Source organism: Ochotona curzoniae, unplaced genomic scaffold (assembly GCF_017591425.1).
Source record: "Ochotona curzoniae isolate NIBS_2020 unplaced genomic scaffold, NIBS_Ocur_1.0 contig_2456, whole genome shotgun sequence".
In the NCBI taxonomy this organism is placed as follows: domain Eukaryota; kingdom Metazoa; phylum Chordata; class Mammalia; order Lagomorpha; family Ochotonidae; genus Ochotona; species Ochotona curzoniae.
This window is the reverse complement of record NW_024465463.1, coordinates 462,893-485,152: the sequence shown is the minus strand read 5'-3', so window position 1 is coordinate 485,152 and position 22,260 is coordinate 462,893. Positions and strand designations below refer to the sequence as shown.

Genomic DNA, 22,260 nt, shown 5'->3' with positions numbered 1-22,260 from the left:
CAGGAAACTGGGTTATAAGTGGAGCAGCTGGGACTCGAACCGACGCCCATACAGGATGGCAGCACTACAGGCAGGGGGCTTAGCACACTATGCCACCACACCGGCCCCAAGGAGAAGTTGCTTTGTACAAGCTCAGAGAGCCAGGCAGCAGACAGCAAAGCAGAGACTTGACCTTGGTGTCTAAGGTCTTCCCCCCCACCCCCGGGCCGGGAAGCGACCGCAAGCTGTGGCTGTGGTTCCCAGAGCGTGAGCAGCATCCGGGAGGAGTCGGAGCTGCCCAACGTGGAGAAGAAGATCGCGGAGTGCAGCCAGGACATCGCCGAGCTGTCCAACGCGCTCATGACCCTGGAGATGCAGCTGGTGGAGCAGCTGGAGGTGAGGCCCCGCCCCCCAGCCCCCCAAATTGGGCACCTGCCCAGCCGATCACAGTGTTAGCTTTGTATCCGTGTTAATGATCCTGATGCAACGTGAAGCCCCTCCCCGTGAAGCCCCTCCCCACCCCGTATCGTGTTCTCTCCCCCGCCTGGTCCTGGGCTGCTGGGGGCAGGGGCATTTCAGATCCCACTCCAGGAACTGTCTCCTCACACCCCCCAACCCCCAGCCATCCTCCCCGACTCCCCAACTTGCTGACCAAAGACCACCCATGTAGGGGTGACGTGAGGCATTTACCACTCAAGGCTCTCAGTGGAACTGTATTTTTAAAAAGATTTATTTATTTTTACTGGAAAGGCAGACTTATAGAGAGGAGGAGAGACAGAGAGGAAGATCTTCCATTCCCCAAATGGCTGCAACAGCCAGAGCTGAGCTAATCTGAAACGATGAGCCAGAAGTCTCTTCTGGGTCTCCCATGCAGGGTGCAGGGTCCCAGGGCTCTGGGCCGTCCTCGACTGCTTTCCCAGGCCACAGGCAGGGAGCTGGATGGGAAGCGGAGCTGCCGGGATTAGAATTACTGGCACCTAGATGAGATGCCAACACTATAGTCAGTGGCTTTACCCGCTGCAGCACGGGTGCCACTGAGGAGCCGGGAGGGATGGGTGAGCCCTGTGAGTGTGTGTGCTGGTGGTGGGGTGAGCAAGGCTGGGACAGGTGGGCCTGGCAGAGGACAACAGCATTAAACTACCGAGAGGTGAGGTGGTGCAGGGACCGGGGAGCATCAGGGCTCCAGAATAGGGGAGCACTGGGACAGTCACAGCCGGTGGCTTCAGCCCTGAGGGAGCGGCTTGTGCTAGGGTCTGGCGTCTCAAGTCTCCGTGATGACCGGTGGCTGTGTTATCTCCCCAGGAGACCATAAACATGTTTGAAAGGAACATCATGGACCTGGTGGGGCTCTTCATTGAGAACGTCCAAAGTCTATATCCTGCTGTCCTGGGAGCTGGTGGGCACTGAGGGGGTAACTGCTAAAGCTCCTGGCAACCTAAGCAAGGGAGAGTGCAGATAGCTGGGCGCCCTGGAAGGGCCCGTGCTCTCCTCTCTGCCAGAGTCCTAAGCCTTGGGGTTTTAGTGGGAGACTCAGTGCCCTAAGTACTTCCCACTAAATAACCTAAACCCTCCCACCCAGTCCTCATGCCCCTCCCACCCAGTGCTCTAGGCCCCTCCCACCCAGCCCTGCCTCGCCCACCCGGTGCCCTAGGCCCCTCCTATCCCATCCCCTCCCTTCCCACCCAGTGTCCTAGGCCCCGCCCATCCAGTGCCCTGCCCCTCCCACCCAGTCCCCCTGCTCCTCCCACCCAGTGCCCTAGGCCCCTCCCACCAGCCCCCTGCCCCTGTCACCCAATCTTCATGCCCCTCCCACCCAGTCCTCATGCTCCTCCCACCCAGTGCCCTAGGCCCCTCCCACCCAGTCCCCCTGCTCCTCCCACCAGGTGCCCTAGGCCCTGCCCACCAGGTGCCCTGCCCCTCCCACCCAGTCCCCCTGCTCCTCCCACCCAGTGCCCTGCCCCTCCCACCCAGTCTCCCTGCTCCTCCCACCCAATCTTCATGCCCCTCCCACCCAGTCCTCATGCTCCTCCCACCCAGTGCCCTAGGCCCCTCCCACCCATTCCCCCTGCTCCTCCCACCCAGTGCCCTGCCCCTCCCACCCAGTCCCCCTGCTCCTCCCACCCAGTCCCCCTGCTCCTCCCACCCGGTGCCCTAGGCCCCGCCCACCCAGTGCCCAGTGTCCACCTGTGGTGTTTACAGAGCCCTAAAACCACCTTCACAGGAAGTGGGTTGGTCACCAGAGTGGGGCGTCCGCGTGGGGACCCCGCTGATGGCAGTTGAGTGCTGCCCCTCACGCCGTCCTCACGTGGGTGTGAGAGCAGCTGGAAGGCTCCAGAGCTTGGGACCTGAGGCCTACCTCACGGCCCGCTGCTGAGACGGGGTAGTGGGATAAGGGGAGTGGCGGACTGGAGGGCCAGGCCAGGGCTGGTCGTGCCCAGGGCCTTTCACTTGACTCCGGGGCTGCACAATGGCCCAGTGCCGGGACCTGGAGAACCACCACCATGAGAAGCTGCTGGAGACCTCCATCAACACCCTGGAGAAGATAGTCAAGGGCGAGCTGGATGACGACCTGCCGGACGACGTGCGTGCGGTGAGCGGGGCTGCCAGGAGAAGGTGTGGCTTCTGGCTCTTGTTTGCAAACAGGGCTCTTTGCTGGCGTGGCAGCGACTTGCAGCCGCCTGGAAGGCTCCTAGGTCCTGGGTGGGAGTGGTCCACCCAGCAGCCATCTCTGGTATCTGTGGCAGGAAGCCAGAGCAGGCAGCGTTTCCTGGCCGGTCACAGTCACTCCACGGCCCGACTCCAGGCTGTGCGTCCTCACCTCCATCCCCTGCGTCCAACCACACAATGGCCCTCCAGTCAACAGAGGTCTTGGCTGGCACTGCCCACTGCCTGTTTCCTGCGAATCCTAGAGCAAGGTGTCCCTGCAGCCCATTAGATTGCCTCAGCAGCCCACCCTACCATGCCCGGCGCCCTGGCTCCCAGGGGTCCCATCTGTGCACCCAGCTCCTGAGTGGCTGTGTCTCACATCACCTTCCTAAGGAACCCAGCTGTCCTCCACTGGTGCACCCCCCCCCCCAGGTGGCCACATGGCCAGGCTGGGCCAGGCCCTGAGCAAAGACGGGCAGTAAGCGATTGGGGCAGCTTCACTTCCTATGCCACAGTACCAGTCCCAGGCTAATTTTTTTTTTTTAAAGATTTATTTTTATTATTTTTTCATTGGAAAGGCAGATATACAGAGAGGAGAGACAGAGAGGAAGATCTGCCGTCCGATGATTCACTCCCCAAGTGAGCGCAACGGCCGATACTATGCCGATCCGAAGCCAGGAGCCTCTTCTGGGTCTCCCACACGGGTGCAGGTTCCCAAAGCTTTGGGCTGTCCTCGACTGCTTTCCCAGGCCACAAGCAGGAAGCTGGAAGGGAAGCGGGGCTGCCGGGATTAGAACCGGCGCCCATATGGGATCCTGGGCGTGCAAGGCGAGGACTTAACCACTTGCGCCACCGCGCCGGGCCCCCAGGCTAATTTTTAAATTGAGCATTTTTTTTTTTGGAGGGGTGATGGCCTACAAATGTTCTGTGATCATTATGCAAGTGGCCCTTGGCAGAGAAAAAGTCCCCCACTGCTGCCTGGCCTGGGGGGGCAGCGGACAGCAGCCCGCACACTTGGCTGCCCCCTGCCAAGGGCGGAGTTCCCGACTGCTGCCTTCAGCCTGATTCTGCCAGCCCCCAGGCCTTTGGCGGCTACCTGTTTCTCCCCCTGCCTTTCAAGCAGATGAAAACAACTGATGAAGATGAACCCACACACGAGGGCGCTGTGACTCCATTTGCCTCCCCACACCACAAATGACAAATGACATTCTGGTGATTTTGGCAAGAGACAGTCCCCCCCCACCCCCAGCAAGCCAATAGGCAGAACTGAAGTGTCCCGCGTCCGACTTCTGGAGCTACCGAAAAAGTCCAGAGCAATGGACCACGTCCTCCTAACACCCTTAGGCCTGATGGCCTGAGGCATCCCCTAACCAAATGGCACCCCCTCTTTTCCTAAGCAGGTTCAGCCGCATGGGTTTGCACTTTTCTCGCTTTTCTCGTGGCCTGCTCTCCTGCACTCCAGCCCCGAGGGATGGCAGCTCCGCCTGGCTGTGGGGAACAGCGGGGCTACCGGGATTAGAACTGGCGGCCATATGGGATCCTAGTGCTTGGAAGGCAAGGACTTTAGCCACTAGGCTACTGCACTGGGCCTTTTTTTTTTTTTTTTTTAAGCATTTTTTATTTGAAAGACAGAGACCACACGACAAACAAGATTTTCCATATACCGGATCACTCCTCCCCAGTTCCTGTCCACACAGTGCCCACAATTGCCCCAGCCGCTCGGGCTGCACCAGACCAAAGCCAGGAGCCCGGGGCCTCAATCCGGATCTCCCACGTGGGTGGCAGGGGCCCAAGCACTCAGCCATCGTCTGCACTGCCCGGAGTGCACATGAGCAGGAAGCCAGAGAGGAGCTGGAGCAGGTGGGACTAACCAGACACTCCAGTGTGGAGTGTGGCCGTCCCAGCAGGTGGCATGGGCCTCTTGTCATGCTGAGAAGGAACTCTTGTTTCTCCCCATCATGCTGACCTCGAGTCTCCATGGTGGCAGCTGACCGGCTTTCTCGCCCCGCCTGGGGATGCTGTGGCATGCGTTACTCTGAGAAAGGGTTCCTGTGTGCTGGGCTCCCCCAGACAGCTTGCTGGAGCAGACTGCACAGAGTGTTCAGATGGACCGAGAGTGGGGCACACACTCCCCCAGACCTCTCTGATCTGCTCTGGCCACAAGGTATTTTGGCCAAAAGGCGAGCCATCTCAGGGTGGACAAAACCTATTGTGGGGACCACTGAAGTCCACGTCTGCCATGGCAAAAACCGAAAGAACACACACAGTGGGCACTGCCCCCTGGTGCTGTGCATAGCACAAAAGCCAGGAGTCCTTTGAGTCTCCTCCTCGAGCGGCAGGGTCCCAAGGCTTTGGGCCGATCTCCAGTGTTGGTCCAGGAACATCAGCACGGCCCCAGCTTGGAAGCTGAGGCACTGGGATTCACAGCACCCCAGGACGGGACACAGGGCCCCAAACAACCTGCTATGCCACAATGCCGGGCCCAGGCATATCTGTTTTAAACAGTTTAAAGGCAGAGCAGGGCCCAGCACGGTAACCTAGCAGCTAAAGTCCTCACATTATAAGGACCGAGATCCCGTATGGGCGCCAGTTCTAATCCCAGTGGCCCTGCTTTCCATCCAGCTCTCCGCTTCTGGTTTGGGAAAGCAGTCGAGGACGGCCCAAAGCCTTGGGACCCTGCACCCATGTGGGAGACCTGGAAGAGGCTCCTGATTGGCACAGATCTGGCCGTTGCAGCCACTTGGGGACTGACTCAGTAGACGGCAGACTTCTCTGTCTCCCTCTGTATATTACTTTCATAAAATAGTCTTATTATGAAAGTCAGATATACAGAGAGGAGGAGAGACAGAGAAGATCTTTCATCCCATGATTCACTCCCCAAGTGAGTACAACGGCCGATGCTATGCTGATCTGAAGCCGGGATCCAGGAACTTCTTCTGGGTCTCCCACATGGGTGCAGGGTCCCAAGGCTTTGGGTCGTCCTTGACTGCTTTCGCAGGCCACAAGCAGGGAGCTGGATGGGAAGTGGAGCAGCCGGGATTAGAACCGGCTCCCATATGGGATCACGTGGCATTCAAGGTGAGGACTTTAGCCGCTAGGCCACGCCGCCGGGCCCTCCAATAAAAATAAATCCTAAAAAAATAAATACATAAAAATAAAGGCGGAGCAGCAGAGGGCCTGCTCTTGCTGCTTTACTCCCCCCAGGTGGAGCTGGAGCCCCATCCAGGTGTCGGTTTCCAGCAGGTGGGGCAGCAGCCCGCAACTTGAGCCCTCCCAGGGTCTGCCGTGTTCAGGTTTGGCGACACAGGCGTCCCGTTGTGCCCAATGTCATTCCCCTAGCAGCTTTTTATATAACAGCAACAGACCACAAGGTCAGAACAAGAGCAGGCGACAGGAAGCCCCCACTGGATTCTGAGGTTCGATGCCGCTGCTCAGAGGCTGTCACAGGGAGCCAGGGAGGCCTGTCAGCGCCCTAGACGCTGGGAAGCGACATCCCTGCGCCAGGCCACCTGCCTCCGGTCTGTGCCAGGGACGTGGGGACTCACAGCTCCTGCCTCTGCTTTCTCACCAGCTGTTTGTGGACAAGGACACGGTCGTGAACGCTGTCGGGGCATCGCACGACATTCACCTCCTCAAGATTGACAACCGGGAGGACGAGCTGGTGACCAGGATCAACTCCTGGTGCACACAGCTGCTGGACAAGGTGAGGGGAGGCCGACCGGGCCGGGGTCGCGGAGGAGTGAGCCGGGGTCAGGGAGGAGCAGGCCGGGGTTGGGGAGGAGCGGGCCGAGGAGGAGCAGCGGGCCGGGGAGGAGCGGGCCGGGGAGGAGCAGCGGGCCGGGGAGGAGCAGCGGGCCGGGGGCAAGGAGGAGCGGGCCGGGGAGGAGCAGTGGGCCGAGGAGGAGCAGCGGGTCGGGCCGGGGAGGAGCAGCGGGCCGAGGAGGAGCAGCGGGCCGGGGGGCGAGCAGTGGGCCCGGGGCAAGGAGGAGCGGGCCGGGCCGGGGAGGAGCGGCGGGCCGGGGGCGAGGAGGAGCGGGACGGGGAGGAGCAGCGGGCCTGGGCGAGGAGCAGTGGGCCGGGGTCGGGGAGGAGCGGGTCGGGGAGGAGCAGCAGGCCGGGGAGGAGCGGGTCGGGGAGGAGCGGGCCGGGGTCGGGGAGGAGCAGCGGGCCGGGGTCGGGGAGGAGCAGTGGGCTGGGGTCGGGGAGGAGCGGGCCGGGGAGGAGCAGCGGGCCGGGGAGGAGCAGGCGGGGTCGGGGAGGAGCGGGCCGGGGAGGAGCAGCGGGCCGGGGAGGAGCAGGCCGGGGTCGGGGAGGAGCGGGCCGGGCCGGGGAGGAGCAGCGGGCCGGGGTCGGGGAGGAGCAGCGGGCCGGGGTCGGGGAGGAGCAGTGGGCCGGGGTCGGGGAGGAGCGGGCCGGGGAGGAGCAGTGGGCCGGGAGGAGCAGCGGGCCGGGGTCGGGGAGGAGCAGCGGGCCGGGGTCGGGGAGGAGCAGCGGGCCGGGGTCGGGGAGGAGCAGCGGGCCGGGGTCGGGGAGGAGCGGGCCGGGGAGGAGCAGTGGGCCGGGAGGAGCAGCGGGCCGGGGAGGAGCAGCGGGCCTGGGCGAGGAGGAGCGGGCCGGGGGAGGAGCAGCGGGCCGGGGAGGAGCAGCGGGCCGGCTCCTCCTGGCCATGCAGAGGAGGGCGAAGCCCAGTGGGGACGGCTTCAGGATGCTGAAGGACCCCAAGTTCTGGCATCGGTGCTCAGATTCACAAGGACGAGATCACGAGGAACCGCAAGCGCGTGAGGGAGATCAACCAGTACGTCGACCACATGCAGAGAGAGCTGGAGAGCCTGGAGAGCGGCGACGTGGAGTAGGGGGCTCGGCGACGTGGAGTAGGGGGCTCGGCGACGTGGAGTAGGGGGCTCGGCCACGGGGGTGGGGGGGCCAGGCGCCCGAGGGCTCCCAGCCGCCCGCCGCCCCCTGGGGCCAAGCATCCACACACAGGAACCATTAAAGGGCTGAGCCACCAGGCTTCCCAGTTCGCCAGTGAAGGGGAGGGGATGTCAGATGTGCCCAGGTGTGGGCGGAGCCTGAGTCCTGTGGGTGCTGAGGGGGGGCCTGCAGGTGTGGGCGGAGCCTGCAGGTGTGGGCGGAGCCTGGGCCCCGTGGGTGCTGAGGGAGGGCCTGCAGGTGTGGGCGGAGCCTGCAGGTGTGGGCGGAGCCTGGGCCCCGTGGGTGCTGAGGGAGGGCCTGCAGGTGTGGGCGGAGCCTGGGCCCCGTGGGTGCTGAGGGAGGACCTACAGGTGTGGGCGGAGCCTGCAGGTGTGGGCGGAGCCTGGGCCCCGTGGGTGCTGAGGGCGGGCCTGCAGGTGTGGGCGGAGCCTGGGCCCCGTGGGTGCTGAGGGGGGGCCTGCAGGTGTGGGCGGAGCCTGGGCCCCGTGGGCCCCGTGGGTGCTGAGGGAGAGCCTGCAGGTGTGGGCGGAGCCTGGGCCCCGTGGGTGCTGAGGGAGGACCTACAGGTGTGGGCGGAGCCTGCAGGTGTGGGCGGAGCCTGGGCCCCGTGGGTGCTGAGGAGGGCCTGCAGGTGTGGGCGGAGTCTGAGCCCTGTGGGAGCTGAGGGAGGACCTACAGGTGTGGGCGGAGCCTGCAAGTGTGGGCGGAGCCTGCGGCCCGTGGGTGCTGAGGGCGGCCCTCAGGTGTGGGCGGAGCCCGAGTCCTTTGGGTGCTGAGGGAGGGCCTGCAGGTGCCTCCTTGGGTGCTGAGGGAGGGCCTGCAGGTGCGGGCGGAGCCTGGGCCCCATGGGAGCTGAGGGAGGCGGTGCCTCCTTGGGTGCTGAGGCTGGCCTGGGCTCGGCCTGTCCCCGTGCACCTGCTGCTCACCAGCCTCACCCCTGCAGGAGCGCATGCTGGACCATGGCGCTCCGAGCAGAGGACAGGGTGGGCACAGGGATCCTCGGTGGGGCTTAGGGGTTTCCCAGCAGTGGGGAACCAGCAGGAGAGGTCATTTTATCAAAAGCCACTGCCTTGTTCCGTGCTGGGGCCACAGAGGCAGCCATGGGCAGGGGGAGGATTCTGGAGTCCCATGGGAAGCACAACAGAAGCACACATGTACCAGGTGACCGCGTGGGGCCCGCTGGCCTTCCAATCCAGGACACCACAGAGAGGCTCTTGGAGAGACTGGCTAAACCACTGGCCCAGCCAGGAGAGCACGCCTTAAAAACATGGGAGACGCAGCCAGCAGGCAGGATGGGGGACACACATTGCCATGACTGTTCCCACTGCTGGGGGAGCAGGGGCCCCCAACCTCCAAACACAAGGGCAGGAGAGGCAGGGGCCCGCACGCCGCCAGAGCGAAGGCATGTTTTAATTGAGTCACGGTTGAGAGGGCATCCCTCTTGCTGTGGGGTCAGTCGGCTGACTGGCCAGCCAGGGTCTGGGGGTTCAGACCCCCACAGTCTGGGGGGGGTGTGCCACTGAGTGAGCCGGCAGTGGAGAGGCTGCAGCCAAGTGGCCTCGGTCCTGCCCGCACAGGGTGGGCTCGCCCGGCCTCACTCCTGCAGTAGCTTGTGCTTGACCGTGGAGCTCTCGGAGCAGAGGTGGACGAAGAGGGCGCCGGCAGCCGTGCGGGCCCGCAGCTCCTGCAGCTCGTAGTCGTGGGCCCACTCGACGTTGCCCCACTTCTGGATCTGAGCGGGGGAGACAGGACGAGCTGCTGACCGCTGCAGGATGCTGGGGGTTGGGTGTGGCAGAGGGGGCGGGGGCGAGTCCTTCCCAACCGAAGCGTGGGTGCTTCAGACCCAGGAGCCATAGCGTTCATCGGCCCCTGAGCTTCCTCACGCAGCCAGCCCCAGCCGGAACAGGATCCCAGACTGCAGCAGGTGGACGGCCAAGTTCAAGGGCAACCCCACCTGGCAGGGCGGTGCTGCAGGGGAGGTGTGGGACGGGCGGGCTGAGCCCTACGCTCGCATGCTGCCTTGTTTCAGTCTCCATAGGCTCTGAGACCCAGTGAAGGCACCCTGCCCGCAGCTGGCACCCCTCACCTGGTACTCCTCCTCCAGTCGAGACAGCAACACCGCCCGCTCCACCGTCAGGTGCAGATCAATGAGACCCAAGGTCAGCACCATGGACTTGAGCTGGGTCGCCACAAACTCAATCCCTGGGGTACACACACAGGCCAGAGTCAGGTCCAGAATGGGGCATGGCTGCTGTACCCCAGGGCCTAGTGTACCCTGCACCCAGAGCAGAGGAAGGGGACAAGAGTGGGCTGGGGCCCTTGGGAGTTCCACCTGGCCCCAGCCCCTGACCCAAGCCGTTTGCTGGAGAGGCTGGTGCCAGGCGGGGGCATAACCACCCACAGGAGGATGCTGCATGGGTGCTGGGTGCCTACCTTGTAGGGCCCACATGTTGTAAGATGCCAGGTGGCTGGCAATCACCTCGTGCGTCTTGGCGGGGATCCTGGGCCCCATGATGCTGGTGGAGGAGCCGATCTCCACGCCGTACCTGCAAGGAGAGGGCTACCGCGGGCCCCTGCCGTGCTGGGAGCACGGGGGGGTACCCCTTCAGGCGTGTGACCCAGGGGCTTCTGCAAGCAAGCGCCACTGTGCTCAATGGCCGTCTGCTGACCAAGACGCAGCCGGGAAAGAAGGCCCAGGTGGCGCAGCCTGGGGCGTGGCCAGTTCCATGCAGTAGCCAGAAATGCTGACCCGCTCTCCTGGCACCTGGGCAGCAGTGACAGCTCCCGACCCCGGCCTGGCCCAGCCCCGGCTGCCGGCATGCAAGCACTCTGGAGGGCAGCAGTGACAGCTCCCGACCCCGGCCTGGCCCAGCCCCGGCCGCTGTGGGCATTTGGAGAGCGAAGCAGAGGAGATAGTTTTTTTTTTTTTAGGAGTGGGCACTGGGGTGGTGCAGCTGGCTGAGCAACTGCCTGGGAACCGCTGGTTCAGGTCCCAGCTACTGCGATTCCGGGGCCAGCCCCTCTCAGTGGAGGATGGCCTAAGCGCTTCTGGGTCCCTGCCACTCACGTGGGCGACACAGCCAGAGGCCCTGGCCCCCATGGCCGCGTGGCGAGCACACCAGCAGAATTTCTGTCACTCTGCTGTTCAAAGAAACCAATAAACACTTTAAAAATTTTCTTTTACCATCGCGGTTGCAAAAAGATATGGGTTTTTTTTTTTTTAAAAAGATTTATTCATGTTTATGAAAAAAGCAAAATTATAAAGAGAAAGAACAACAGAGAGAAAGATCTTCCATCTGCTGGTTCACTCCCCAAGTGGCTGCAACAGCAAAAGCTGAGCAGTTCCAAAGCCAGGAGCCAGTAGTTTCTTCTGGATCTCCCATGTGGGTACAGGGTCCGAAGGTCCATCCTCTACTGCCTTCCAGGCCACAAGCAGGGAGTTGGATCAAAAGTGGAGCAGCTGAGGACCCCAGTGGCTAAAGTCCTCGCCTTGCACGCGCTGGGATCCCACATGGCCATTGGTTTGTGTCCTGGCTGCTCCACTTCCCATCCAGCTCCCTGCCTGTGGCCTGGGAAAGCAGTTGAGGATGGCCCAAAGCCTTGGGACCCTGCACCCACGTGAGCGATCCAGAGGAAGCTCCTGGCTCCTGGATCAGCTCAGCTCCAGCAGTTGCGGTCATCTGGGGAATGAACCTGACAGTGGAAGATCTTTTCTCTCTGTAAATTTGCCTTTCCAATAAAAATAAATAAATAAACCTTAGGGGAAAAAAATAAGAGTGTGATTTTTATTAGTGAGACACAGAAGGTGTTCCTTCCCCCTGGTTCAGGCTCTCTGTCCCGCAAACGCCAGCGACGGCAGGGCTGGGGCTGGGATGAAGCCAGGAGCCTGGGACCCAGCTCAGCATCCACTGTTGGAGCCCTTGCAGCTGCCTGCCCAGGGTCAGCCAGCAGCAGGAAGCTGGAACCAGGGGCGGGAGCCCCCATGCTCCAATGTTGGACTGGGACAGCCTAACTGGCAGCGTTCCCGCTGGGCTACCACCCAGCCCTGAAATGGGGACCCCGGGAGTACTGCAGGCAGTTAAGGACAGGGTAAGAGACTTTGGGTGCCACCAGGGGGGGTGCTGGGGCCGTCCCTGCTGAGCAGGACACAGGCGCGAAACCCAGGGGTCAGTGGGCCAGACCAAACTCCCCGTAAGCTTACAAAACACTGCAGCAGCCCCGCCAAACCCCCTCGGAAAGAAATAGAATTTTTTTTCGCCTACCACTTCAACAATCTGTTCAACACTGCATTTGAAAAGACTTTCCCCTGAGAAAATTAATTATCACCGATTCAATGGACCCTTGTCACCTAGGGGACACGGCTTGGGGATGCAGAAGAGGCCACCAGGTTTTCTCCAACGTCATGGTGACGAAGAAGAAAAATGGAAACCGCTTGGGGCCTGGCACTGTGGCACAGTACATTGAGCCTCCGCCTGTGGTGCCAGAATTCCACATGGGCGTCGGTTCGAGGGCCAGCTCCCTGCTCATGCACCCACGAGTGCAGTGAAAGACAGCCCAAGGCCTTGAGCACCTGCACCCATGTGGGAGAGCCGGAGGAAGCTCCAGGCTCCTGGCTTTGGCCTGGCCCAGCTCTGGCTGACGTGGCCATCTGGGGAGTGGACTTGGCACAGTGTGCGCCTAGAGCAGGTGCTTGGTGTGTGGTGGCTGGACACTGTGCCCAGGGAAGGTTTTCTCCTCCCGCCCCCGCCACCCTCGGTGTCCGGCCAGAGGCCATCTTACCTGTTCTCAGCCCACTCCACAACTGGATCCCACTCATTCTTCTGAAGCTCCACCAAGGTCTCTGGCTCTTCCACCCTGTAGCTAATGCATGGCAGAAAGAAACCACCTTCATTCATGAAAAGGGCACAGGTCTTCCGCTCAGTGACCGAACGGCAGGGACACATAATGGGCAACAGCAAACCCTGCCCCCCCCCATGTCCCTGGGGGCTCCTACACGGCTCTGTCCCAAAGCAGCGGCCCTGGGACAGCACCCCAGAATGAGGCAGAAATGCTCATCCCAGGCCGCACCCCACATCCACAGAAGATGGGCACCCTGCGGGACTCACATGGTGCGCACTGGGCTCCACGTGGCCCGTTGCTCACTGGCACCTGCCTTCCAAGAGTCTGAGCTGGCCCCTGGCCACACACAGATGGCCCGCCTGCCTTTCCTTGATGCCCGACCCGAGGGCCAGGCTGTGCTTCCTCCATCTACACACACCCTGTCCTGCTCCAGAGACACAGAGGTGGTCCAGCCAGCTGCAGAGTGGCAAAACAGGGCAAAACAGGACCCCAAGTGGGCGCTGCGGAAAAGCCACGGGCTCACGTGGGGCAAGAAGGGAGGGCCCGAGCGTGCAGAGTTGCAGGCTGCTGGCGAACTGCCCAGGCCACGCCCATGCCCGGCCCCTGGCCTGGGACCCAGACAGTCTTCAGCCAGTTTGAGCTAGCACCCTGGCCCAGTTGGTGTGGGCCTCCCTGCTGGCTGTGCAGAGGGGTGCTGAAGCCACCCCAGCCGGAGCGTCGCAGGGCCCAGCGGCTGTTCATCACTCCGTGAGGGAGGAGCCGAAGGACCTGGCCACAGCGGGGAGGCCAGCTCCTGAGTCCCCCCACTGCACCCCACCACCACACAGAGCAGCCAGGGGTCAGAGCTCAGTGATGCCTGTGGTCCTGGGAGCCTGCTCCTCCCAGGGAGTGGGGTAGGGGAGTCCCAGGGAGCCGCTCACTGCCCACGTCAGGGAAGAGGACAGGGCTGCCCTTCTCCCACGGGGAAAGGCCAGGGCGGAAGAGCCCGGAAATGTTCCTCGAACTGGGGCTTACCAGATGGTGTCGGTGTCCAGAAACTTGACGGCCGCGCGGATCAGCTGCTCCTTGCTCCTCTGAGTGGGGTTATCCAGGGACGTGTTGCAGAGCGTGGTCTAGGCAGAAAGGTGGGGGCAGCTGTCAGCCCCGCTTTCTCTGACAGCAGCAGGGTGCACCAGGCTCACTCAGCACTTCGGATACACTCAGGAGACCCTTGGGGTGCTCACCGTGTTCAGGAACTCCCACAGGCCCTATTCTTTTTTTTTTTTAAAGACCCCCCTACAGGTCTCCCATGTGGGTGCAGGGACCCAAGGTTTTGGGCTGTCCTTGACTGCTTTCCCAGACCACATCGCCCTAGATTAGAACCATTGCTGAGGGCCTGGCGCGATAGCGTAGTGATTAAAAGTCCTCGCCTTGAGCATGCCAGGATCCCATATGGGCGCCAGTTCTAATCCCAGCAGCTCCACTTCCCATCCAGCTCCCTGCCTGTGGCCTGGGAAAGCAGTCGAGGATGGCCCAAAGCCTTGGGACCCTGCACCCGTGTGAGATAAATGGAGGAAGTTCCTGGTTCCTGGCTTCAGATCGGTGCAGCACCAGCCGTTGAGGTCACTTGGAGTCAATCACTGGACAGAAGATCTTCCTCTCTGTCTCTCCTCCTCTCTGTATATCTGCCTTTCCAATAAAAATGAATAAATCTTAAAAAAAAAAAAAAGGAAAGAAAGAACCATTGCTCATGATAAGCCTCTGGAGCAGGTACCCATTTCACAGAGGTACAGACTGAGGCATGGGTTAGTCGGAGCTGCTGGTAAGAGCCCCTGAGCAGGGAGGCAGCCACAGGCCTGACCCACAGGCTTTCCCAGTGGTGTGTTAAATGCTGCCCACAGCAGGACACACAGCCCGCCCAGCCACAGCCCCAGGACCCCTGGCACTCAGCGGGCAGCAGAGACAGCCGGGACCTGCATGGTGACACACGTCTCCGTGCAGGGCAAACACAGGACTGAAGGGAGGAAAGGCGGTGCTGACTCCTGTCAGAGAGCAGCGGCATGGGTTGCCAAGCCCTGGGGTGCCGGGCGGGCAGGCAGCAGACCCCCCAGCCCCCCGACCCCGGGGTCCCCAGCGCAGACCGGGGTGAGTGTGTTACCAGGTGCATCGTGTAGAACTTGACCGTGTCCCGCTGCGAGTCCCACTCGGTGGCCACGGCGATGGCGAGGGCCTCGCTGGGCACGGTAAAGAGCTTGGCTTGGGGGGTCTTCAGCTTCCTGTGGTCTAGATTGATCTCAAAGCCACCTTGAAGATCAAATAAAACAAAAAAAGAAAGAGAGAGAGAGCTCTCTCAGGGACTGTTCCTATATTTAGCCACAGACAGAGGCAACGCCGAGTCCCTTCCAGAAACCCACAGGATAAAAAGCGCCAAGGATAATCACGCTGCCGAACAGGCGGCAGATGAAAGAAAGAAAAAAAAAATGCCACCTGACGTCCGCAGACAAAAAGGAGGCAGCCGAATTCCAGACACTCACCTTCACCCTGGCTGATGCTGACGTTCTGATAAAACCTCTTCCTTTCTGCAAGGTTTACAAAAAAAAAAAAAAAAAAAGACAGTTTAAAATCACGCAGTGGCAGCTCTGAGGGCGAGACTGCCAGCTCGCTAACGCTGAGTGATCGGCTTGAGCTGCCCTCACCACGCTCTGCGAGGCGGCCCCACCAGGCGCGCTGCCACCCATCACTGGCTTCTCCGGAAGCCGGGGTGGGCCGGCCAGGCTGTGGCCAGCCTGCAGCTGCCACCGTGGGCGCTGAGCAGCACCCAAGCACCCCCAGCCCCAGGGCTCTGCAGGTGCTGTGCAGGCAGGAAGTGGAGCTCCCAGGAGCCCCTCCCACGGCGACTCATTAACCTCATTAACCTGTTGGCTTTCAGATGTCAAACACTGCTTTTAAGATGGGGGTGGGGACGGAAATCTGTGTACAGCATCTTCCCTTTGAAAATAACTTGAAAAATGCCATCTACAAAGCTGCAAACATGTACTCCCCCCATACCTAGAGGGATTGAAACACAAGGGCCCGCAGGGGCAGCACTGTGGCGCAGTGGACTGACACACAGCCTGCAATGCCAGCATCCCGGGTTCACATCCTGGCTGCTCCACTTCCAACCCACCACCTGAGAAACCTGGTCCAGGTGCTTGGGCTGCTGCACCCACGTGGGAGACCAGGATGGAACTCCTGGCTTTGGCCTGGCCCAGCACGGACCCGCGAAGTGGGTAGAACTCTTTGTCCTCCACCCCAACACACACCCTAAAACTCTGCCTTTCAAAAATAACTAAACCTTTTAATATGCAAAACAAAACCAAGCCAAGGCCCTTCTAAGGAGCTAGAGTTTCCCAGCCAACACCGACACACAGCTCACGGTGTGCAAGCTACAAACCATAGTGCAAGCTCTCACATCTGTGATGAACACAAAGCTTTCATTCATTTCTGCACTTTCTCACACTTACTGAAGTCCAGAGAAGCCTGGCATTGCAGCACAGCGGGCTAAGCCACTGCATGGGACACCAGCATCCCATGTGGGCATCAGGTTGAGTCCCAGCTGCTCCACCGTGATCCAGCTCCCTGCTAATGCGCCTGGGAAAGCAGCAGACATGGTCCAAGCACTCAGCTCCCAGCCACCAACGGAGGAGACCCAGATGCGGTTTAAGGCCTACCCAGGGCCAATGTAGCCATCTGGGGTGGCAACCACATGGGTAACTGGCTCATGTCCAGGATGCTCCCCTTCCCATCCAGCTCCCTGCTGTGTCCTGGAAACGCAGTCCAGGATGGCCCAAAGCCTTGGGACTCTGCACCCACGTAGGAGATCCAGAAGAGGCTCTGGGCTCCTGGCTTCAGATCAGCTCAGTTCTGGCTGTTGAGATCACTTGGGGAATCATCAGACAGATAATCTTCCTCTCTGTCTATTTGCCTTTCCAATAAAAATAAATAAATCTAAAAAAAAAAAAATTATTTCTATCAGATAGGCAGATTCACAAGGAGAAGGAAAGATCTTCAGTCGGCTGGTTGACTCCCCAGGCGGCAACAATGGCTGGAGCTGAGCTGATCAGAAGCCGGGACTCTATCCTGGTCTCCCACAAGGGTGTAGCGGGCGAAGCTCACGGGCCATTTCCTCCGGCTTTCCAGGCACATCAGCAGGGAGCTGGATCGGAGGTGGAGCAGTTGGGACTCCAACCGGCGCTCACATGGGGTGTCGGCACCACAGACGCGGCTTGTTCCACTTCGTCACTAGCTCTGGCTGTTTCAGTTGTTCGAGGAGTGAACCAGCGATGGTAGAACTGTCCGTCTGTTATTCAGACTTTCAAAATAAATCAATGAGAAGCAAGTTTTGGAGCATGAAAAAGATGGAGCCACAGACCGTCACTGTCTGGTGGGGAGTGGCAGGGGACGCGTGGGTTACTGGGAGGGAGGCCTGCGAGGGTCCCCGTGGGCACACAAAAGGATGCTATGAGGAAGACACTGGATGGGACATGCCCCCAGCGAGGCCCGGGAGACTGGGATCTTCCCCCGCACAGGGCCCTCAGAGCTGCTCCCGTGACATCACAGGGCCCTCAGAGCTGCTCCCGGCCGCTCAGGTGCCATGGGTTACCTGCTATCAGGACTCTTGAGAGGGGCCGTCCAAGGCTGCAGGACACAGCCTCGTGTGAAGCGGGGGTTTCACTCCTTTACAGGACACAGCAGCAAGCACATATACATGTGCTTGTTTTTTAGGATGCCATTTTATGGACCAAGCAGAGGCAAAGAACTTGGAAGCTGATAGAGCTAGCACAGTTGGCATACCAAATTAACGCTCTGCCTGTGGCACCAACACGCCATATGGATGCCAGTTCATGTCCCAGCTGCTCTACTTTCCATCAGTTCCCTGCTAACGTGCCTAGAAAAGCAGAGGAGACTGGCTCAAGTCCTTGGGCCCCTCAGCACCGTGAGAGACCCGGAAGAAGCTTCTGGCTTCAGGCTGTGGATCAGCTCAGCTCCTGCCATCATGGCTAACTGGAGAGTGAACCAGTGGATGGAAGATCCGTTTCTCCCTCTCTCAAGTAAAATAAATACATCTTTTGGGGCCCGGTGCAGTGGCCTACCAGCTAAAGTCCTCGCTTTGAATGTAACAGGATCCCATATGGGTGCCAGTTCTAATCCTGACAGCTCCACTTCCTATCTAGCTCCCTGCATATGGCCTGAGAAAGCAGTTGAGGATGGCCCAAAGTTTTGGGACCCTGCAGCTGTGTGGGAGACCTGGAAGAAGCTCCTGAGCTTCAGACCAGCTCAGCTCCAGCCATTGTGGCCACTTGGGGAGTGAATCAGTGGATGGAAGACCTTCCTTTCTGTCTCTCCTCCCCTCTGTATATCTGACTTTATGATAAAAATAAAATAAGTCTTAAAAAAAATACATCTTAAAAAAAAAGATGTATTTATTTTTATTGATAAGGCAGATTTACAGAGAGAAGAAGAGACAGAAAGATCTTCCATCTAGTCTATTGATTCATTCCCCAAGAGGCTGCAATGGCCAGAGCTGAGCTGCTACAAAGCCAGGAGCCAGGAGCCAGGAGCCTCTTCCAGGTCTCCCATGCGGGTGCAGGGTCCCAAAGCTTTGGACTGTCCTCGACTGCTTTCCCAGGCCACAAGCAGGGAGCTGGATGGGAAGTGAAGCACCAGGACATGAAGGGTGGTCATATGGGATCCCAGCTCTTAGCAAGGGGAGGATTCAGCCACTGAGCCATTGTTTCAAGATGACTTAAAAAATTGTATACCAGGGACCTGGCGCAGTAGCCAGGCACTGTAGCTAAAGTCCTCGCCTTGAATGTGCCAGGATCCCATATGGACACTGGTTCCAATCCGGCAGTCCCATTTCCCATCCAGCTCCCTGCTTGCAGCCTGGGAATGCAGTCAAAGACGGACCAAACCTTGGGACCCTGCACCCGCGTTAGAGACTCGGATGAAGCTCCTGGCTTCTGGCTTCAGATTGGCTTATCACCAGCCGTTCCGGGTGCTGGGGGCGTGAATCAGCAGACAGTAGATTTTTCTCTCTGTCTCTCCTCCTCTCTGTATATCTGTCTTTCAATAAAAAAATAAATAGTTAAGAAATTGTACACCAGGACCTGGCACAGTAGTCTAGTGGCTAAAGTCCTCACCTTGCATGCACCAGGATCCCCTATGGGCACCGGTTCTTCCTCTTCTTTTTTTTTTTTTTAAGATTTATTTATTTTATTTTATTGAAAGCCTCTGAGGAGGCTTGGCTCTGGCATTAGCACTCCATGGCAGACCATGGAATCCACACTCATCTTCACGGTTAGGGTTCTGAGTCCGGCAGTTCAGTTGGAGAGATCCCAAAAGAAGCTTTGTCTGCGGTGATCCCAGACCAGATTCCTGTGTGTACCTGCCAGTAGAGGGCCTGGCACAGTCCATCACCCCAATCAGCTGGTGGTTGCAATCGCTAGGGCGGTTCTGTTTCCAGCCTTGTCTTCCACTGGAACCAATGGGTGTTGCAGTCCAGCCTGATTCTGGGCACTGGTTCTAATCCCAGCAGCCCCACTTCTCATCCAGCTCCCTGCTTGTGGTCTGGGAAAGCAGTCGAGGACGGCCCAAAGCCTTGGGATCCTGCACTGGTGTGGGAGATGCATAAGAAACTCCTGGCTCCTGGCTTTGTAGCAGCTCATCTCTGGCCATTGCAACCACTTGAAGAGTGAACCAGTGGGTGGGAGATCTTTCTGTCTCTCCTTCTCCCTGTAAATGCGCCTTCCAATAAAAATAAATTCATTAAAAAAAAAATGGTATCCCAAAATGGCACTGAATTCTGAGAGTTGGTCGCGGGAAAGCAGGTCAGAGAGGGTCCTGCAAGGGTCGTGCAGAGCGGAGGTGACACACATCTCCGTGTGTCACCTTGAACCCACGCGTGTTTTCCTCATGACCGGGGTTTCACAGGACTCCTTGACAAGCACAGAACCACTTTCAGCTTGCCTGGGTCCCTCCTTCCCGCGAGGTGGCTTCAATCTGTTTAAAGAAGCATGCGGTTTGCTGGGCGGCTCATCCTGCGGGTCTTCAAGGACCACTGAGGGGGGCTTCCGGGTTGGCTCAGACACTGGGGGAGCACAACTCCCCCGGTGCACCAGGAAGAGGAAGTGCCTGGCCCATGGCAGCCTCAACAGCTTTATCTTTGCAAACAGTGCCATCTGGTGGGCCTTGGAGCTCAACGTTGTCTCGTTAACTGAAACCCCATCTGGTTCAAATGCACCGAAGAATGGTGCAGATGGCAGAGATGAAAACCCCGTTTAACATGCAAGAGAAATTTTGAACAGTTTTCTCAAAGCATATACCAACAGGGTCGACAGAGTATTGGATGCCATTCATCAGTAAGGAAGTGCAAGTGAAGGCTCCTCTGAAACAGCACCCCACGCCCTGAACTTCAGGATAACAGCTGTCAGAAAGACAGATGGAAACGGGTGGGGGGGATGAGAGATTAAGACACCTGTACCCACATCAACACCCTCGACTGGCTCCGCGATTCCAGCCCCAGTGCAGACTCAGGGAAGCTCGAGGTGGTGGAGAGCGAGGGTCAGTCACGGGTTCATTTTGCCTGCTCTTGGCTTTGGGCCCTGCCCTGGCCCAGCTGTGGTGGGCATTTGGGGACCAAGCCTGTTGATGGGCGTTCTCTGTCTCCCCCGCGCACACCGCTGGCACGCCTCGATGCAGTGCTTAGGCTGCGATGGAACACTGGCTCAGCCTCCTGCCAACGTGCACCCTGGGAGGCGGCGGGGGACGGGTCAGGCAAGCAGTTCCCTGCTGCCCATGAGGGAAAGCTGGCCTGGGTTCTCAGCTGCCTCTGTCCACGTGGCCCAGCCCCAGCCAATCTAACCTGTGATGATGGTTCTCTGTCTCAAACAAAGAAATAGACAGGACCAGACGCAATAGAGTAGTGGTTAAAGTCCTCGCCTTGCACGCACTGGGATCCCATATGGGTGCTGCATCTAATCCTGGTGGCCCCGCTTCCCATCCGGCTCCCTCCATGTGGCCTGGGAAAGCAGTCGAGGACAGCCCAAAGCTGCACCCACACGGGAGACCTGGAAGAGCTCCTGGCTCCTGGCTTCAGATCGGCACAACACCAGCCGTTGTGATCACTTGGGGAGTGAATCATTGGACGGAAGATAATTCTCTCTGTCTCTCCTCCTCTCTGTATATATCTGACTTTGCAACAAAAAGAAATCTTTTTTTAAAAATCAACCAATCGTAAAAAACAGAAATCAATCTAGTACAAACTTTTAAAATGAGATTCTATTTATGTGAAATGCCCAAATCAGGGGAAATCTGGAAACTAAGATGGTAGAAGTAGTGGCTGCCCACAGGCAGAGGGGCGGAAGGGGCTAGGGTAGGAACTCCTAGCCTTGGAGCCTGGTACAGCAGCCAGGATCCCAAACGGTAGGTGGATTCGCTCCAGATTCAGCAGTCAGCACCCTTTTTTCTCAGGTCACACCCACCCAAGTACGTGCCAAGTTCTTCTTTATTGATCAGGTGCATGTCCCAGGCTGGGTGGGCCACGCGGTGTGCACTTGCACAGCCCCCTGAGGATGCTCACTGAACGAGCGTGGGGCGTGCCCATGTGCCACTACAGCTGAAATTCCTCACTGTCCCGAGAAAACGAGGCTGGAACGCTGGAGGGGTACAGACCAGGAGCAGCAGTGTCCTCTAGGTGACAGGCCCAGCCCCGCCAAGGGCTCCCTGCCACAGTCAAGGGGCCCTTTGCTAACCATCCCCACCAACCTCGAGGAGCCATGTCCCATCAGTTCGCCAAGAGATGTCCTCACCCAAGGACCCAGGATCACACAGCACCTGAATCAGCTTTACCACCTGGCTACGAGGCTAAATTGCCTGCCCAGAGCTGAGGTTCCCCGAGCAGGAAGCACTACCACGGGGCCCCTGGGGCCGTGGCTGTGCTCTCCCTCCTGCACGGACCTTGCTGGACCCCGAAGGTCCCCCGAGAACTCTCCCCTGGGCATGTACGAGCCACTGGCCCCACGGGAGCCAGAGCGGAGTTCTGAAGGGCGCAAGAGGGCCAGCGTGCAGGCAGGCAGGGCGGCCTGGGCCTTGCATAAACCGCTGGGGACCCGCCTGGTGACCTTGGGCAGGTCCTGTCCATCGCCCCAACTTCCCACGTGGGAAAGCCAGCATGCGCTCTGCCAGGAGCTGCGTCCCAGGGCTGTGACTCGCCTGGATAACCTTGGGAGCCACAGTCCTCCGATCCCACCGGTCCCCATCATCCTCCCCGCCGCACACACACACACACACACAATGCGCGCGCGCCCCAAAGCCCTCGGTCCCCATCATCCTCCCCGCCACACACACACACACACACACACACACACACACACACACACACACACACACACACACCACACACACACACACACACACACACACACACACACACACACACACACAACGCGCGCGCCCCAAAGGCCTCGGTGCACCTCAGCCCCCAAAGAGAACGCGTCCTGGTCTCACCTGTCGGTGGAACGTAGGCCCTGGCCGGAGACACGAGGATGGGTCTCCGCCTCCCTGAGGTGATGGGGTTGCCGACGGGCAGGTGCAGGAGTCGGCGCCCCCGGTCCCACAGCCGGAGGCAGCTCCTCCACATGGCACCCGAAGGCCCGGGAGCACGCGCGGCGTGGAACCTGAGAGCAGGACACACAGAGACAGCCGAGTGGCGCACTCCGGCCGCAGCGGTCACTCGGCACGCTTCTCCCCGCCAGAGCCCTCAAGCTGCCCTGGACGCCGCCATGTTCCAGCATGAGCCCTGCGGCGCGCCGTCGCCGCACCGCGCCCGCTGCGCATCGCAGCGGA

At 59.8% G+C, this 22,260-nt stretch overlaps 2 protein-coding genes across 2 annotated transcripts in view; one reads left to right on the top strand and one right to left on the bottom strand.

The window, feature by feature from the left end:
• Positions 1 to 7,478, top strand: part of DRC3 (dynein regulatory complex subunit 3) — a 29,555-nt gene extending 22,077 nt beyond the window's left edge. Inside the window, exons 8-12 of the mRNA XM_040974544.1 lie at positions 244 to 375; positions 1,282 to 1,352; positions 2,446 to 2,569; positions 6,197 to 6,328; positions 7,368 to 7,478. Coding sequence (XP_040830478.1) covers positions 244 to 375; positions 1,282 to 1,352; positions 2,446 to 2,569; positions 6,197 to 6,328; positions 7,368 to 7,478 — 570 coding nt within the window. The remainder of the gene's footprint in view (positions 1 to 243; positions 376 to 1,281; positions 1,353 to 2,445; positions 2,570 to 6,196; positions 6,329 to 7,367) is intronic.
• A 1,460-nt stretch (positions 7,479 to 8,938) lies between these two features.
• Positions 8,939 to 22,216, bottom strand: ATPAF2 (ATP synthase mitochondrial F1 complex assembly factor 2). Its single transcript, XM_040974515.1, has 8 exons — positions 21,922 to 22,216; positions 14,910 to 14,954; positions 14,534 to 14,679; positions 13,411 to 13,508; positions 12,337 to 12,417; positions 9,991 to 10,103; positions 9,644 to 9,759; positions 8,939 to 9,289 (listed from the first exon to the last, which is right to left on the bottom strand). The coding sequence occupies exons 1-8, from the start codon at positions 22,052 to 22,054 to the stop codon at positions 9,152 to 9,154; spliced, it is 870 nt and encodes a 289-aa protein (XP_040830449.1). The 5' UTR covers positions 22,055 to 22,216; the 3' UTR covers positions 8,939 to 9,151.
• Between the last annotated feature and the right edge of the window lie 44 nt (positions 22,217 to 22,260).